The sequence below is a fragment of the Hesperophylax consimilis genome, chromosome 6, assembly GCF_061612785.1.
Source record: "Hesperophylax consimilis isolate HC1 chromosome 6, BYU_Hcon_1.0, whole genome shotgun sequence".
Lineage (NCBI taxonomy): Eukaryota > Metazoa > Arthropoda > Insecta > Trichoptera > Limnephilidae > Hesperophylax > Hesperophylax consimilis.
This window is the reverse complement of record NC_142841.1, coordinates 39,437,675-39,454,963: the sequence shown is the minus strand read 5'-3', so window position 1 is coordinate 39,454,963 and position 17,289 is coordinate 39,437,675. Positions and strand designations below refer to the sequence as shown.

General features: G+C 35.3%; 2 protein-coding genes across 2 annotated transcripts; both read left to right on the top strand.

Moving 5' to 3' along the window:
* Nucleotides 1-203: 203 nt before the first annotated feature.
* LOC149423336 (trypsin beta-like) lies at nucleotides 204-3,064 on the top strand. Its single transcript, XM_089632726.1, has 4 exons — nucleotides 204-297; nucleotides 1,746-1,920; nucleotides 2,076-2,331; nucleotides 2,639-3,064. The coding sequence occupies exons 1-4, from the start codon at nucleotides 204-206 to the stop codon at nucleotides 2,930-2,932; spliced, it is 819 nt and encodes a 272-aa protein (XP_089488852.1). The 3' UTR covers nucleotides 2,933-3,064.
* A 9,257-nt stretch (nucleotides 3,065-12,321) lies between these two features.
* On the top strand, nucleotides 12,322-16,254 carry LOC149423335 (trypsin-7-like). The gene is made up of 4 exons (XM_089632674.1): nucleotides 12,322-12,408; nucleotides 12,691-12,883; nucleotides 13,798-14,053; nucleotides 15,869-16,254. Exons 1-4 carry the CDS (start codon nucleotides 12,363-12,365, stop codon nucleotides 16,169-16,171), a joined length of 798 nt encoding a protein of 265 aa, XP_089488800.1. The 5' UTR covers nucleotides 12,322-12,362; the 3' UTR covers nucleotides 16,172-16,254.
* Nucleotides 16,255-17,289: the final 1,035 nt, after the last annotated feature.

Sequence of the window (17,289 nt, the reverse complement as noted above, 5' to 3'; positions counted from 1 at the left end):
AGATAATTTCTACAAAGTGTGAAAAGGGAATTAATATGATGCGAGCAGTTTCCAGAGTATGGTGGGAATCTCATCCTACCACTCTTAAATTAATGTTTAATTCCCTAGTTCGGAGCTACTTGGATTATGGCACATTCCTTTTTGACCCCCTCCCTAAATATTTAGATAAGAAAATGGAAAGAATTCAATCAAAAGCCCTCAGAATGATTATTGGAGCTATGAAGTCTTCTCCAATTAATGCGCTTCAGGTGGAATGTGGGGAGCCTCCATTATATTTAAGAAGGCAATTCCTTGCCAGTAAATATATTTTCAAGGCTTTATCGTTATCACATCATCCTATTAAACAAAATCTTAATCGGTTAAGTGTTAATTTGAATTCTAACAAAAGATTGAGAGAAAAAAATGTTTTCCTCTCCTAATTAAAAGTTTTCATCTCTATAATTCTCTGTCATCTTCCCTCCAATATCTTCAAGAAGTTCCCAATCTCCCTATATACAATATTCCATTTAAGGCAATCACTTTTATGCCGAACACAATAACATCAGACTTTCGGAAGAATATTTTATCAAAATAAATTTCAAAATGTGGATGACTGTTTTAAAAGCATTGTGGCTTCAAAATTCTCTGGATGTTCCATCCTTTACACAGATGGTTCCAAATTTGAAAATAAATGTTGTGGAGCATCGATATATAGTCCAGAATTCAACATCAATCTCACTTATAAATTAACGAAAGAAGTTTCCATATTTACAGCTGAATGCTTTGCAATTGAACAAGCGCTAAATCAAATCCAGGTTCTCAACATTCATCGAGCCTTACTATGTACTGATTCGCTAAGTGCTCTAACTAAAATTATGTCAAATATTCTATGTTATCCGGAAGACTATACTATATGTAAAATAAAAAATCTTCTCAATTCTCTAAGTGAATCTGGGTTTGAGACGATATTGTCCTGGGTTCCTGCCCATTTGGGTATCGAGTGTAATGAGATGGCCGATTCCCTCGCCAAATCTGGTTCAGATTCCGGAACTATTCCACAAAATTTTAGAATTCCTATCTCCGATGTCTTCCCGATTCTTAAATCCAACATGACTCGTGCCTGGGAAGAAAATTGGGCAGTCTCCAAAATAAGAACTGGATCTTTCTATACTGGAATTCAAAACCATATCCCTGCTAAGCCATGGTTTCACGGTAAAAAACTTTCAAAACGATTCATTTCATGTATTTCGAGAATGAGAATTGGTCACTGTTCAATTGCATCTCACTTGGCTAGAATTATAGTTTTGGATGATCCGGTCTGCCAGTGCGGTGTGGAAGAGGAAACCCTCGACCACGTTTTCTTTAACTGTAAAAACCATTCATCTTTCAAGAACATATACCGCCGGCTTATTAAAATCACACACCAGTCCCTCCTTAACATTTCATACCTTTTATCTCTTCAGCTTTATGTAAGTTTATTAACCTGAATGAATTCAACATTGAATTTGTTTTATTATTTTCCCAATAGATTAACCTAATTTTTTTATCCACTTTAACTGTTACCGGCACAAAGCACTCTTTTCAGGGTGAAATGCCTAAAACCAAAAAAAAAAAAAAAAAGTTCCAATTCGTGGTACTTGCTTCTCTCCTGGCTGTTGCCTACGGTAAGTTGTCTTAATAAAATTTCAAATATCACCATCTTCGATATTATTATATTATATTTCTATTACCATGTGAGAAATCTAATGAAATTGTTTAATTTCTAGCCGGCGTCCTCGGCCCAATCCGAGGAATTGGCCAGTCCCACATTGTTGGAGGAACTGCAGCTTCCATTCAGGATGCCCCATGGCAAGTGGCTCTCCAGTACCTTGGAAGACTCCGTTGCGGAGGATCCATCATAAGAACCACCGTCATCCTGACTGCTGCTCATTGCACCCAGGGGTAAGAAAATAAATAAAATTTTGATTCCAATACATTTTTCCATTATCGACAGTGGGATTAGCAGTACCACCTGAAGCAAAAGTGGTTCGATCCTCCCATGATGCTCCCATCGTTTTTCAAATAGACACAATCCTAACATGATTTGTTTTCTCCAGAACATACGCCGGAGCATGGAACGTCCGTGCCGGATCTTCCCTGCATGCATCTGGTGGCGCTTCCTACAAGGTGTCCACGGTGGTTACCAGCTCCTCCTACAACTCCAACACCCTCGATTACGACATCGCTGTCCTCAAGCTGTCTTCTGCCATATCCATTGACAACCTGAACACCAGACTCATTCCCCTGCCAGTCAAGGACTTGGCCGTCGCTACTGGAGCCAGCGCTCTCGTCACCGGATGGGGAACTACTACCGTAGGTTACTTTCTTTGTAATACAACTAAAGACAATCATATTAAGGAGTAAACTCACTTTTTGAACATTTTGTATTTCTTTAATTTACTACAATTATCGTAAAGCTGCACAACTCGACACAGGAATGCCGCATCGGCATGAGCAGCTTATGGTTTATAATAAATTTTTATATAAAAAAATATTGATAAATAGTTTTAAACCGTTTACAAATTAATTAAATATTTTTTGTCATTTTCTGCGTAGCTTTCTTATTATCCTGCGTGTGAACGAACTTCGGTTATTATAATCATATTTTTCTTTTCCACAGTCCGGAGGCTCCATCCCTGCTTCTCTCCGCAAGGCGACCCTCCCCGTTGTTGCCCAATCCACCTGCGTATCTGCTTACAGCGGATTCAACACCGTCACCGCCAGGATGATCTGTGGAGGACGCGTGGGAGTCGGTGGCGTTGATGTTTGCCAGGGAGATTCTGGTGGTCCATTCGTCGTCAACGGAGTTATCGTCGGAGTCACTTCCTGGGGAAATGGCTGCGCTCTCGCTGCTTACCCCGGAGTATGGGCTAGAGTACCAGCACTGGTTGACTGGATCAATGCCCAGCTGTAAATACTAACAACTATTTTCGAGGAATCTATCTGACTTCAAACACAATTTGTATATATTTGTTAATACTTCCAATAACATTCCTGCTAAACGATGATCAATAAACAATCTTTCCTGTAAAAACACATTTTTATTTCTTCTTTCGCAAGCAACCATACTAATACATATTCGTGAGATTTTAAATCATCAATACTGTTTACGAAGTTATTCATTCACGAAGCGCATTAATAAGAATAATTGTATATTGCAAAATATGTATTATCGTACGAATTTCTCTACTACCCTAATATCAATTGGAAATAATAGCACTCGAAGAGTAGTTTACCTATTTATAAATAAAATTATGTTCAATCCTTTTAATTAAGTGCTTATTTATTTGAATAATGAAAGGACCTATCCATACGTTATTGAATAAAAAATCTTTCCTGTAAAAACAAATTTTTATTTCTTCTTTCGTACGCAACCATACTAATATATATTCTTGATATTTTCAATCATCAATAGTCGATTGTTTTCTATGTTATTCATTCATGAAGCGCATTAAAAATAATAATTGTCCATTGCAAATTATGTAACGTAATTTCTCCACTACCAAAATCTCAGTAGGAAATTATAGCACTCCAAGAGCAGTCTTCCTATTCAAAAAAAGCTTGTATGTTTAACGCTTTTAATTAAGTACTTATGTATTTGACTAATAAACCGACTCTACTCATACGTTATTGACAGTAATAGAAATAATAATTTAATATCTTAAGGCTTAAATAATTGCAAATGTGAATAACAAAATAATATTATATAATTTTGATGAAGTAGCTACAAAAAGATTAAATTTAAATACTTACTAAATGCATCCATCTCTAAAAGATAATATTAGTATCAATAATAACAATAGCAGAAAGTTATTTTATTCAATTCAATATACTGAAAGCGAAGTAAGTTTTTTTTAAAGTTTTATTTCATCGGATGTTGATTTTTAAATAGTCAACGTACCAAAGACATAATACCAGTTATCGAGATCACGCAAAAAAGAATATTTTGGCTACAGTCAGAAGCTAATAATTTGATTTTAGAAACGTCACTATTCTGCTATCTCATAATAATCTTACTGCTGAACTCCTTGTAACTTATGGTAGTTCATGATAATACTGGAGAAGGTTATTATGTAACCGAAGGTAGTTGTCTAAATGCATAAACAATTCTAGTAAAGTGGAATCCAAAAAGCTCTTAAACCAAGTTTTAAACTTTATTCCACTTAAAAAATAAGAACAAGAATAAAACTGGAATATTGTTAATAAAATGGTTTTATTGTTTTAATATTTACTTTTAATGTTTTGGAGTTCCACCAACCGTTGGAAAATAGACATTCCAGAAAATTATGTGTTAGCTTTGGTTTTGGTTTGGTTAAAAACTGTATCAATTTTTAAAAAGTATTCGTGGACCCCAAAATGTGTCGTTATTGTGTCTTTTTCGGGCGTCTTTGAATTCTTCCACCATTCACTACTTCTTCTACTATTTCACAATGTTACAGTTAAAAACAACTACATTACATCCACTGCAATTCAACTCCGTATCTCATTCTGGTGCAGAGATGTTGCGTTAAGTATTCCACGGGCTTTTTCTACCATCCAAACTCTCTAAACACTCCTGGAACTAATAAGAACAAACTTCGAATTTTTCAGCGATATTGATGTAGGTAGGTACTACTTTTTGAGTTTGAAAATTAGTAAGTTTTTTGTAAGCTGGGATCGTGATCTTTGCAGATTGAACATATAAATTTATATATTTAAAAAAATATTCTACTATCACCACAGTAAGCGGAAAATATTGCTTGCTTCTGGATGGAAAAATTGAATTCACGACCCCTGGGTGGAAACCAGTCGATATGAAAACTCTCCCACTGACCGTAAAAAATATATCATTGTAAATTCATTTTCTTGTTCGTAGGCACAGCTAAAATGTTCAAATTTTATAAAAGCCAAAAGGAACTAAATTCCATAACAGCCGTGTCCTTGGAAAAATAATATCGGGCAATCCAGTAGAAGTAGCCACCGGGAAAGAAACCGTTACACAAATATATCGTTGTACATGAAATTGGGTTCATAAGCCAGATTTTTTTACTTTCAATTTATATATATGACTGGAAAAAGTTATATTTGGTGTAATTTTATCTCGGTTCTATATGTTTGCCTTCAGGTTATATATATTATTTTAATTATATGTCAAAACATAACGACTGATTCAATACACAAAGAAAAAGTAGATCATGCATATGACACAAGATTCAATAGAAATGAAGGTATGTCCATTCCGAAAATGCTCGACTTTCTCTTATCTTGTGCCTACCATATTTAATAAGATTCCAATGGACATAAAAATTCAATCAAATTGCACTACCGAATTAAAAAATAATATTAAAAAATGGTTAATAGATCAAGCTTTTTTATACTGATATTGTTTATAATCTTATGCATATGTATATATATGAATATGAGTAATTTGCCTGTGTTACAACTGACTGTCTTTATATTTTGTTCTTTTGTATTGTAGTAAATTAAAAGTTATTCTATTGTTTCTTTTTTATATATGGCTCTGTTTTGTAGTTATTTATGTTCTTATTAAATTCTTCTGTATCTATTTTAAATATTGCGATTTCTCGTTATTTTATTTATTTATTTATTTAGACGCCGTAAAAGGCTTTTACAATATACATGATTTATGTTTACAGTGGTTCACAGGAGCGAAACAGTATTATGTTAAACAGAATAATTACTGAGAAATTATGTTGAAAATTAAACAAAAATAACATCTGGTATACATAGGTACATTAGCATTTTTATTTTCAATCTTTAGAATAGAATTTTTTCAATAGAATCGGAGTGGATTTTAAAGTAAGGACACCAAATAGGAGAATTATATTCGATTTGACTTCGAACAAGTGAGGAATATAAGATTTTTAGTGTTGAAATATTTTTAAAGTCTCTGCCATTTCGGAGAATGAAGCCGAGCATTTTTAATCCTTTGTTGGTGACTGTTTCTACATGTGAAAGAAAGTTAAATTTTGAATCGAAAATAATGCCGAGATCTTTAATTTCACTTACAGAGGCGAGAAAAACATTGTTAATTTTGTATTGATAGTTAAGGGGTTGTTTTGTTCTGAAAAATCTTATAATGTGGCATTTACTAATATTGAGATAAAGTTTGTTAGTTTTGCACCAATCTTGAAGTTTATTTAAATTTATTTGAATGTGAATACAGTCATTTATTGTTTTTATAATTTTAAATAGTTTAAGGTCATCGGCAAAAAGTAGCACTTCAACATTTTTATCAAATACCGTAACAATATCGTTTATGAAAAGGAGAAACAGTATTGGGCCTAAATGTGACCCTTGGGGTACACCGCTAGTAGCTATGAATTTGTGTGAAAGGTTAAAATTATTTTTTACTTGAAGATTTCTATTTTTTAAGTAGCTATTTATCCATTCCAATAGTTTACCCTCAATTCCGATTTGACTAAGTTTATTGAGAAAAATTTTGTGGTTAACTTTGTCAAACGCTTTTACAAAGTCTGTATATATTGAGTCGACTTGGGTTTTGTTTTCGAGTGAACATGCTATAAAATTTTCATATAAGGAGAGATTTGTTAGTGTGGATCTGCCTGGCATAAATCCATATTGATTAGTTACAATGATGTTGTTAATATGTATGGAGATTTTATCGAGGATAAGTTTTTCAAACAGTTTGGGGATAGTTGAGAGCATGCAAATGAGTCGGTAATTAGTGACATCATGAATATCGCCTTTTTTAAATACAGGTGTTAGATAGCAATTTTTTTATAGGTCGGGGAAGTAGCCAGAATTTAATGATTGGTTAAATATATGACATAGTGGATTGGCTATTATTGATGCACAGTTAATTAGAAAGGCAGGACTAATTTTGTCAGGACCCGCTTTTTTCTTTAAGTCGAGTGTTTTTATTTTGCGTAACATCAGGAACATTTATATGTAAAGCGGAAATGTGGATCGATTTCTTTGGATGAAAGGGTGGAAGTTGAACATTTGGGATATCACTATCGTAAACATTTTTGAAGAATTTTTGTATGCTTTAGTAATATAATAATATTGTTAAACTGACCTGCTGACAAACTGCTTTGGCAGTTTAGCGGGTATTACATTTCAGACTTAAAATGAGATATTGAATGGAGAGGAGGTAATTTTATATAAGGCTTGATAGAAGAGAGGATATTTTTTTAGAGAGGGACAATCTAAAAATATGTGATCTCATGTTCCCACTTCTAGACAGAATATACAATGTTTACTGTAGATCCACTTACACACACGGACATATTCGCTTTTCTCTAAAATTAAAATTAAAACTTGTTTTTACGAGTTGATTTTTTTCTACTATTCCAGCTGACCTTGGAAATACAAAAATTGTAAAGAAAGTATTTGGATTTAACATCACCAACCTTTATAAGGTTCTTAGGTTAGGTTCGGCAGGTGATGTTTGACCTAGGCATCGAAATCATGCTTATTCAGGAGCAATACGCGTGGCAAGGTAAAACCCCTGATATAAATAGCCCAGGTGCGATGCTTGAGGTGGGTTCCTAGCCGGGTGTGGGTGTCCTGGTCAACATTTCCTTGATCGGACCCTTTCTCCTCGGGGGGCTCTCAGACTAGTACCAAACCTAGGTATCGATTGAATTCACGAAAATCATCATGATCTGTGTTTATTTTAAATACTGTAATTCTGTTGAAATGCATATTTTGAGACTAACGCGAGCGTTTCACAAATTAAGTGGTTAAAACATAATTATCATTGGAAACTTTAACAAACGATCGCCTATCTGGTTTGACTATAACGGAATTCGGACGGAAAGATCCTTTGTTGTCGAAAACCTTATTGTGGCGCACAGTCTGTTCATCCTCAATGAACCTGGCACGTTCTATACTTTCTCAGAAGGCGAAATCAATTGATCTCACTCTATAGTCAGGATCTGTTGCATCCAAAATATCTCAGTGAACGGTTTACGAGTAGATACGCCTTATTTTCTGACCATAGACTCATAACCCATTGTGTGGGCATTCCAAAAGACAGAAGCTCCATGGTTTACGTGGAACTTCAGAGCGGTTTGGAATAAATTCAGGGACGCGCTACGACATTAAGGGGTTTTCATGACGTAGCAGTTAGGGAACCGGACAATTTGGGGAGTTTTTATATCTTGTATGTGTATCGAGAACTAAAAAGGTCATCGGACGCCGTGATGGACTAAAGAGCTGACTTTGCTGAAGGGGGGGCTACAAGAGGGCCTATAGGGGCCTGGTGGTGGTTATGCGGAGTGTATGCTCGCCTAAAGAAGTTTGGATCCGAACAGGGCAGCGGGATTTGACAGATTGAACGGCATAATAATGAATAATGTTTGAATCCACTCTAAAGAGGAGTTTTAACAAGTGTTGGAAACGTGCTTGCGTAGAGGGGTTTTCCTTACAAAATGGAAGAAAGGCGTGCTCCGGATTGTACCAAAGGGGAACAACAAGCCGAGAACAGATATTGGGGACTACAGACCCATCACTATACTTCCAATCTTAGGCAAAATACTGGAAAAAATCATCAGACGTAGGCTCCGCATCACCTTGTCTCCGCCTTGCGACTGCAAATCGGCTTCGCCCCCATAAGTACACTGAGCACGTCATTAAGTACGCGCGTGAACGGGTGAGGGCTTGTACCAAGAATTATGTGATTGGTAACTTTTCGGACATCTCGGGTGCCTTCGATCATGCGTGGTGGTCGATGATTTCAACTAATTTGAAAAGTCGTAAATGCTATCCTCTACTGTTCAAAAGTGTTAGTGATTATTTGCTTAATAGAAAGCAAATAATCAAAAAAATAGTATGGTGATGTTTTCATCACACGTGACGTTGACATGGGCTGTCCACAAGTTTCAGTCCTCGTACCTGACCTATGAAACATACTTTTTGATGACTCCTCTAGATTACCCTTGCTTGAAGGATGCATATCGGTCGACTACGCAGAAGTTGTTTTTGGTCTCAAGAGACAGCAGAAAAGAAGTGGAGAGTAAAGCAGAAAAAGGTGTCCGTGAAATTCTTGTATGGGGTGAGAGAAAGGCTAAACTTCGCTCCCCGTGAGATCGTGGAACTCTTGATTAATTCTTAAACCCTACCTGGGGTACTGGAGTACCCCGCTGGTGTTTAAAATATCAAAAATTTTGACAAAATTGCACTGTTGCAAAAATCGCTTTAGCTAATCTACTCTCGATAATTGACGCGTAAGTACGTCAGTAAGCCGTGACCGCCCGGCAAGTGCAGTCGCGTCCACAGGTGTTCTGGGGTACCCCAGTATCCCGTTGTAGGAATAGTGCTAGTTCTTCCTTCCAGTTATACTTGAATTACTGAAATTGTTTTGTCTCTTTTCATCTCTCTGGTAAGTTTACACATTATTTATGATTATTTTATAAGCGATAATTATTAGCCTGAAACACTCATTTATCTTTTATCAGGAGATTTTTCGATGTGGATGAGTGTTTCAGGCTAATAATTATCGCTTATAAAATAATTGTTACCCTTTGTGCTATGCATAAAAAATCTTGTCTTAAACATTAGTTTACCAAAAAATAATAACATTATTTATGATTTACTTTACTTTGTGATAATGGTTAGGGTACAGTGTTGATAGGGAGGGCCTGCGCCCAATAACGATACATTCATGGACTAATAATGTGTTATGAATGTAATGACAGTGTATGCAGTGTAATGAGGTGTCTGTATTGTTTTTAGATATGGCATCCCAGACTCAAAGTCTGGGGGGGGGGGTGAAATTGTAGCTGCTTTGTTGGTTTCTGACGACAAAGAGCTAAACCTAGGAGAAGATTCAGAAGATGAGCCCGACGGTGTTATCGAGGATTTCCAGGACCATTCTGAAGTCGCATCTCATGAAGACGGTGATCAAGATAGTGTGGAAGGAGATGAATAGTATTTGGTGCCTGACAATGATGGGGCTGGTATAGATGAAGAAGGTAGGCGTAGGTTGTTTCGTGTGCTAGATTCTCCATTAGTTATGTATAGAAAAGGTCATAATAATTTCATGGAACTGACTGCTCCTGTACAAAGTCTTAACAGAAACCTGACATGTAACAATTGGTTCACGTCTATAACCACGGCCAAGAAGTTACTGAAAAAAGGGATAACATTAGTTGGAACTGTAAAGAAGAATAAACGAGAAATTCCTCCTGTTTTCTTGGACACTAAAAATCGAGAGAGATGCACATTGCACATCAATGTTTGCCTACGACGGACCTCTCACACTTTTGTCGTATTGTCTTCTGAAGTCAGCTAAGAAGAAACATTTAATCATGTTGTCCACCGTGCATGACAGCCCTGACAAGGATAACGACGTGTACCTTCCAGAAACAATACATTTCTATAATAAAACCAAATGCGGGGTGGATGTGTTCGACCAACATTGTAAGAAGTACTCGAAGTCCAGGAAGACAAAAAGGTGGCCCATGTGTCTCTTCTAAGGGGTTGCTAAATGCCGTTGGTGTCAACTCTTGGGTCTTATTCAAGCTGTCAACTAACATTGATAAAGATAACTCATAAAGCCTCATATGAGAGCAAAATTACAATGGCCAAGTTTACCCCGGGATATCAGAGAAACTATACGTGCAGTCTTGAATATTCATAGTGAAGATCATAGGCCGGTCCGCGCACAAAATACAGAAAATCTCGATCTGTCTGTAACACTTGTCGCCGCCATATTTGTGCTGACCATCAATACAAAATCTGTCCTTCATATGACGACAAAAATTTCTATTAGTTTTTATTAATAAATTTTATTGTCTTTTCTTTACTTTGCCATAGTAAAAATAATATTTTTTTAAATATCAAATACTTTTATTTTATTAATTTTTTTCTGCGCGGGGTACTTCAGTACTAGAGAATGTAATTATTCCTACCACGGGGTACTTCAGTACCCCGTGATAGGAATAATTACATTCCCAGAGTGGTAGAGTTTATGAGTTAAGGGTATGCTCAGTCATGCCAGAAACCCTTCTATCAGAATGGGAGGATCCACAATTCGTTTTGTTGAAAGCATCAGGTATTTAGGCGTCACTTTAGATACATCCTCTTTATTTCTAGCTCACTTCAAGAGCGTTTCTAGCATTTTCCAGGCTCTATTCTTGAAATTGAGAAAGATATCAACGGCTGAATGGAAATTGTAGACTCCGGCAATTTCTCCTCCCATATAGGGGTGTGTATGTGGCGAATGTCTCCTATGCCACCTCTGTGTGAGAGCACAGGCTGGATAATACATTGATCCACTTGGCCCTCGAGCGGGGCCAACGGACTCTCCTGTTGGCGCTTTCTGCTGGTTCTGGCCGGTACACTGCCGATCAACATGGATATTGGAGAAGCTTTGAGAAAAAAGGCGTTGACAAGAGGTGGGGCCTGGTAGTCGAACTGACTCAAAAAGATAAAAACAAACAAAACAACAAAACAAAAACAAAACAAAAAAAAACAAAAAAAACAAAAAAAACTTCGGTAAACCACAATTGGTAGACAACGTTATCTCACTTTACATATAAAACTTGGAATTGAGATGATTCTAAGAAAATTAAATCATCAAGGTTCTCAGATCCTCGAGTAAGAATCAAGAAATTCTACAGTCTCCAAAGGCAAGTTTATTATGAATTTATGAAACAGGTGGACTTTAAACTCGCTTGTTCAGACAGTGACAGAATCAGAAGAGAGATTGATCCCGATAGATTTTTGGTTGTCCCTCTCTAAACAAATACACTCTCTTATTTAAAATTGCCTCCGCTCCATTCAACATCTCATATCTTCTAAGTCTGAATTCGTCTCCAATCTTCCATATAATTTTGAAATTTACCGATTAATTTAAACTAAAATTAGTATATAAATTCACCTTCCCACTCTCCGTGATTTTAAATGATGTCCTAGAACACCACTAAAGTCAGAAACATTTGAAAAAAAGTATTATGCTTAATTTTTTAACAAGCTTTTTTTAGAATCAACATTCATGCACAATTATTTACTTTCATGAATAGCGTCCTTGAGGTGATGTTCTCAGGAAAACGGTGCTATACAAATAATCCAATTATTATTATGATTACATAATCAGAATTTAGAAATATCGTCAATACAGAACATCACCTGGTGGCATGTTATCAATATGTGTTTTATTTTGTCAACGAGATAAGATGAAATCCGTGCAATTAAATTGATAAATCACGATTGATTTGTTGTACAATTAAGGTGGTTATGATCTTTCTTGGTTAATTAAAATATTTTAATCTTTTGATTGGAGTTTGGAAAGATAAATAAATGTGATTATTTTGCTGTTTTTTTGATAAAGCATAGAGTTAGTTGTGACTTCTGGCCTTTGCCTCACTAAAAAAATGTTACGATTTGTGCTACTAGTCTCTTGGTTGGCCCTGGTTTACGGTAGGTTACCTGTAATCATCCTTACTGTTTTAAATTATCTCTTCTCTTGAAACTCAAATGTCCTATTTTTATGCCTTTGTTGACAACCAAACCACTCCCCGAAGGCTTATAATTTTTTTCTTCTAGCGTTACTCTCGATGCTTTACAGATATGTCATTCCATTGATTATACAAGGTGTCATTTTTCCGAATGTTTACCTAATTGTTTGTTTTGCTAATATTATTACACACACCTTAAATGAGCTACCATTATAAAAATTGTTTTATTTTTCCAATATTTCAGGGTCGGCAATTGAACCCAACCGTGGAATTCCTCAGTCTCCCATCGTAGGAGGTGAAGATATTGTGATTACAGATGCTCCATGGCAAGTTGCTCTAGAGTATGACTATAATGGAATAGGATTCTATACCCTTCGGTGCGGAGGCACCATCATCGGCCGCACTTTTATCCTGACAGCAGCACATTGCACCTATGGGTAAGATTACATAATGGATCAAAAAATGGATGATCCGTTTATCAAGAGACAATACTAATTAATATATTACTTCACGATGACCATATTGAACTTCATCCGTCTTGTTGAGCTTCGGTACGTAGTATCGAACAATCTCGCAGTTCTTGCTGTCCAACCCTACAGTAAAGATGTCATAAGGAATAATGACCCAACCTTGCAGTGCATATGTCATAGGGAATGATGGACAGGCTCTTCAAAACTTTGGTTGGAAATGCAGGAAGAAGGACAACATGACTTGTTTATCATAGTCCAGCAAAATAAATCTTGGTGTGTGAACAAATACAGGGTGTCAGAGGGTAAGGAGCTTGTCCAATGCTTGTTTTCTCCTACAAAAATATTTTTCCACAGAATAATATTTATTTTACCATACAAACAATTCATCTTTTTTTACCTAAAAACTACCTTAAAACGTTGAATTTCGAGAAAATTTATATTTCTTTTTAAATTGTACTACCATGTAGATTCACCTTCCGAAGTTAGTGGACATTACCTCTAGACACGCTGTATATGATAGCATTTCGCCGAAGCTATGGCATAATTTATACAATAAAGTTTTTCTATTATTCATATTTTGTACCTCTTATACATGTAATAAGCTAAAATATGGCTGACATATTTATTTTTTTATTTTTGTGCTCTATTGTTTAGAGTGTATTTTTTGATCTTGTTCGAGCATGTGACAACGACTGGACATGTATCTCAGACTCTGCAACTTCAGAGTGCACAATTTTCCATGTGGAGCAAGGCCGTGGGGAGTAGTGGTTTATCGGGGCAATTTAGTTTGGGTAAACAATCATCATCAATGAGGGAACGTATAAAGAAAAAGAATATTTCAATGCGTTTTAATTAACACAAATCACATATTTATTTTTCAGATCAACTGAATCTGAATGGAGGGTCCGTGCTGGTACAAACTCGCACGCTACTGGAGGCACAACTTACATCGTCATAAAGATCGTAAACCACGAACATTACTCGAAGGCAAACTATGACTACGACATCTCTATCATGAAGCTCTATGATGCCATTCAGGTTGATGATGTTTTCACTCAAGTCGTCAATCTTCCACTACAGGACCAAGCTGTGGAACCCCTGTCATTAGCAGCTGTTACTGGATGGGGAAGCGTTTTTGTAAGATAAATCAATATTGGTATTTGTGTTAATGAAGGTGGTGAATTCCATCTAGTGGCATTTTTTTAATTACCCCAAAGGGATAAATAAAACGGAAATTACGCTTGAAAGTATACATTTTATACACACTGTCAGAAGTTTCTGCTTGTCGGACTTTTTTTTCATTGATGGAAAATATGGAAAGAAATGTTTTTACAATAAAAACGTAGTTTTAAAATATATTTCAAACAACTTGCGTTTCTAGGTCACCGAGGCAAAATATAGCTATAGTATTAGCTTAATTTAAAAAGCATATTTGTTATAAGCAATAACTTTGTGGCGAGCCATAATTAAGAATAAAAATATATACATTTGTTTTAGACCACTTTAATTTTAATTACTCTCTACCGGTTTCGAAAGCACCTTTCTTTCGTCAGGAAAATATTAAAACTAACCTATAATACAAAATATTGATAATATAATGTACAATTTTTTTTAGGTATTAGAGTGGGAGGTTAACAGAGTGGGAGGGGTTATTACTTTTAATAAGAACACAGGAGTTAGAAAAATCCCTAAATAATAAGGCTAGTATAATAACCAAATTAATTTATATTTCATAAATTAATGTATAAAACTGTCAATATTTTGTAACATAGGTTAGTTTTAATATTCTCCTGACAAATAAAGGGTGCTTCCGAAGCCGGTAGAGTGTAATTAAAATTAAAGTGGTCTAAAACAAATTTAAACATTTTTATTGTAAATTTAAAAAGGCTTAAGTGTTTGCTAAATTAAAATCTAAGCTGACTTCATCAACTACCGATCCATATAATATTATGTATTTCCTGACTCCCGTAAAATTATTTTCTAAATTATTAACATATATCTACCTAAAAAGATTTATATCATATGCCAGATGAAGGTGAACAGAAACCAGCATCATTCTGTTTCCAAAAATTTCAGTAAAGCATATGACAATGATTAAAAATCATTATAATAAATAAATTACCGACTCCAATAGTTAATAACACTTTGTTTAGTTGGCTGACCGACAACTCAATGCATCTTTCAGTCAAATTAAACTTAAGAAAGTCGTACAAATCTGTACTGACAAGCTGAGTACCACAAGGATCCACTTTAAGCCCTTTTTAAAATTTGTATTGACTAATAAAGTAAATTATCGTATTTAGTGAAGTAAACGTATTGTTATTTGCTATGATTTGAAATTCATCAACGCCATCGATGTTATATGATATTATTGTACACCATTTTGAAAAATTATAAATTTTATATTATTTTAAATAGTGCTCCATCAATAATGAGTCTATTTTTTACTTCATTAAAAGGGGTAAGTGAAAAGTGAGTTCCGAGGTATTTGCTGTTACACATTTAATTTGGCAGATACACATATAAAATCAATTAAATTTACACTTACTATTTCTATATATCAATATTTTTTGTTTTACTAACAAAAAACCATAAAATTTTAAAAATAAAAATTACAGACATATTACCAAATTTTAAAATTCCGAAAGAAAACTTTATAACCATAATAATGACAAATTTTACCATTGGCCTTGTTCTCTCTCTTGTGGTAGAGATTTTAAAAAGATTTTTGCAGAGAACGTAGATGGGATGTACGACGAATAATTTGCGCTTAAGGGCTCGATTTTTAAATATCTTCACGAACGTGGCCTCTGAGATCAGAGCCAAGGACTTCCGTTCTTTGCCATTTAATGTTTCATTCAACACGCGAAAGTGAAATCAATCACGACTGTGGAATGACATATTTCTTCAAATGGTTTATTTCCAATATTCAGAAAATTATTTTATTTGTAGTCTGGAGGAGAGATCTCTACTACTCTGCGCAGAGTAACGATTCCAGTGGTGGACCAGGGAACGTGCGCGGAGCTATACTCGGGGTATAACACCGTCACCCACAGGATGATCTGCGGCGGGTTGTTGGGAGATGGCGGTAAGGGGGCTTGTCAAGGAGACGCGGGGGGTCCTTTCATCATCTTAGGACAACTCATCGGAATTACTTCCTGGGGAAGAAGCTGCGGCCTCGGTGATGCTCCTGGAGTGTATACCAGAGTACCCGTCTTCGTTAACTGGATAAATGAACAAAAATTGATTATGTAAATATGAAATTTTATCTGGTCTTGTAAAAAAATCTTTATTTTTGGTTTGCAAGCTTGTATTAAATTTATATTAAAAAAAATATGATGTATCTCAATTAATTTATTTTATTTATTACAAAAAAAAATCATGAAGACTTTACAAAGGATTCAAAAGCCCCGGTGGGCCCCTTTAAATCTTAAACAATTGATATACAACCATTAATGTATGGAAACGGGTGTTGATGAGTTGTGTAAAATTTTAAAAACCGTTTATTAGTGAGGGAGAAGATGGATAACAACTTATAGCTGCCTACTAGATCCAACGTCATTGTTTAAGATCTCCCTTATATGTCCATATAGAATACGTTGACGATATGTAATGAAAATAAATTAACCGTTGTTTTTACTTCAATTTACGATAGTGCACATGTCATATGACTAAAATAAAATCAATAAATAAAAATAAAATAAATGCGACTAAAGTTTAATATATTAGAACTTACTAACCATAGGCAAACAGTTGTAGAAAGAGAGAATGGAATCTAACACAAATTTAGCTTACTCTCCTTACATCCTTGAAATAGACGTGAGACCAGTAATTTAAATTACACATTACCCAAGTCTTCCCTGGACATTGTTTAATCTCCTTACATCCTTGAAATAGACGTGAGACCAGTAATTTAAATTACACATTACCCAAGTCTTCCCTGGACATTGTTTAATCTCCTTACATCCTTGAAATAGACGTGAGACCAGTAATTTAAATTACACATTACCCAAGTCTTCCCTGGACATTGTTTAATCTCCTTACATCCTTGAAATAGACGTGAGACCAGTAATTTAAATTACACATTACCCAAGTCTTCCCTGGACATTGTTTAATCTCCTTACATCCTTGAAATAGACGTGAGACCAGTAATTTAAATTACACATTACCCAAGTCTTCCCTGGACATTGTTTAATCTCCTTACATCCTTGAAATAGACGTGAGACCAGTAATTTAAATTACACATTACCCAAGTCTTCCCTGGACATTGTTTAATCTCCTTACATCCTTGAAATAGACGTGAGACCAGTAATTTAAATTACACATTACCCAAGTCTTCCCTGGACATTGTTTAATCTCCTTACATCCTTGAA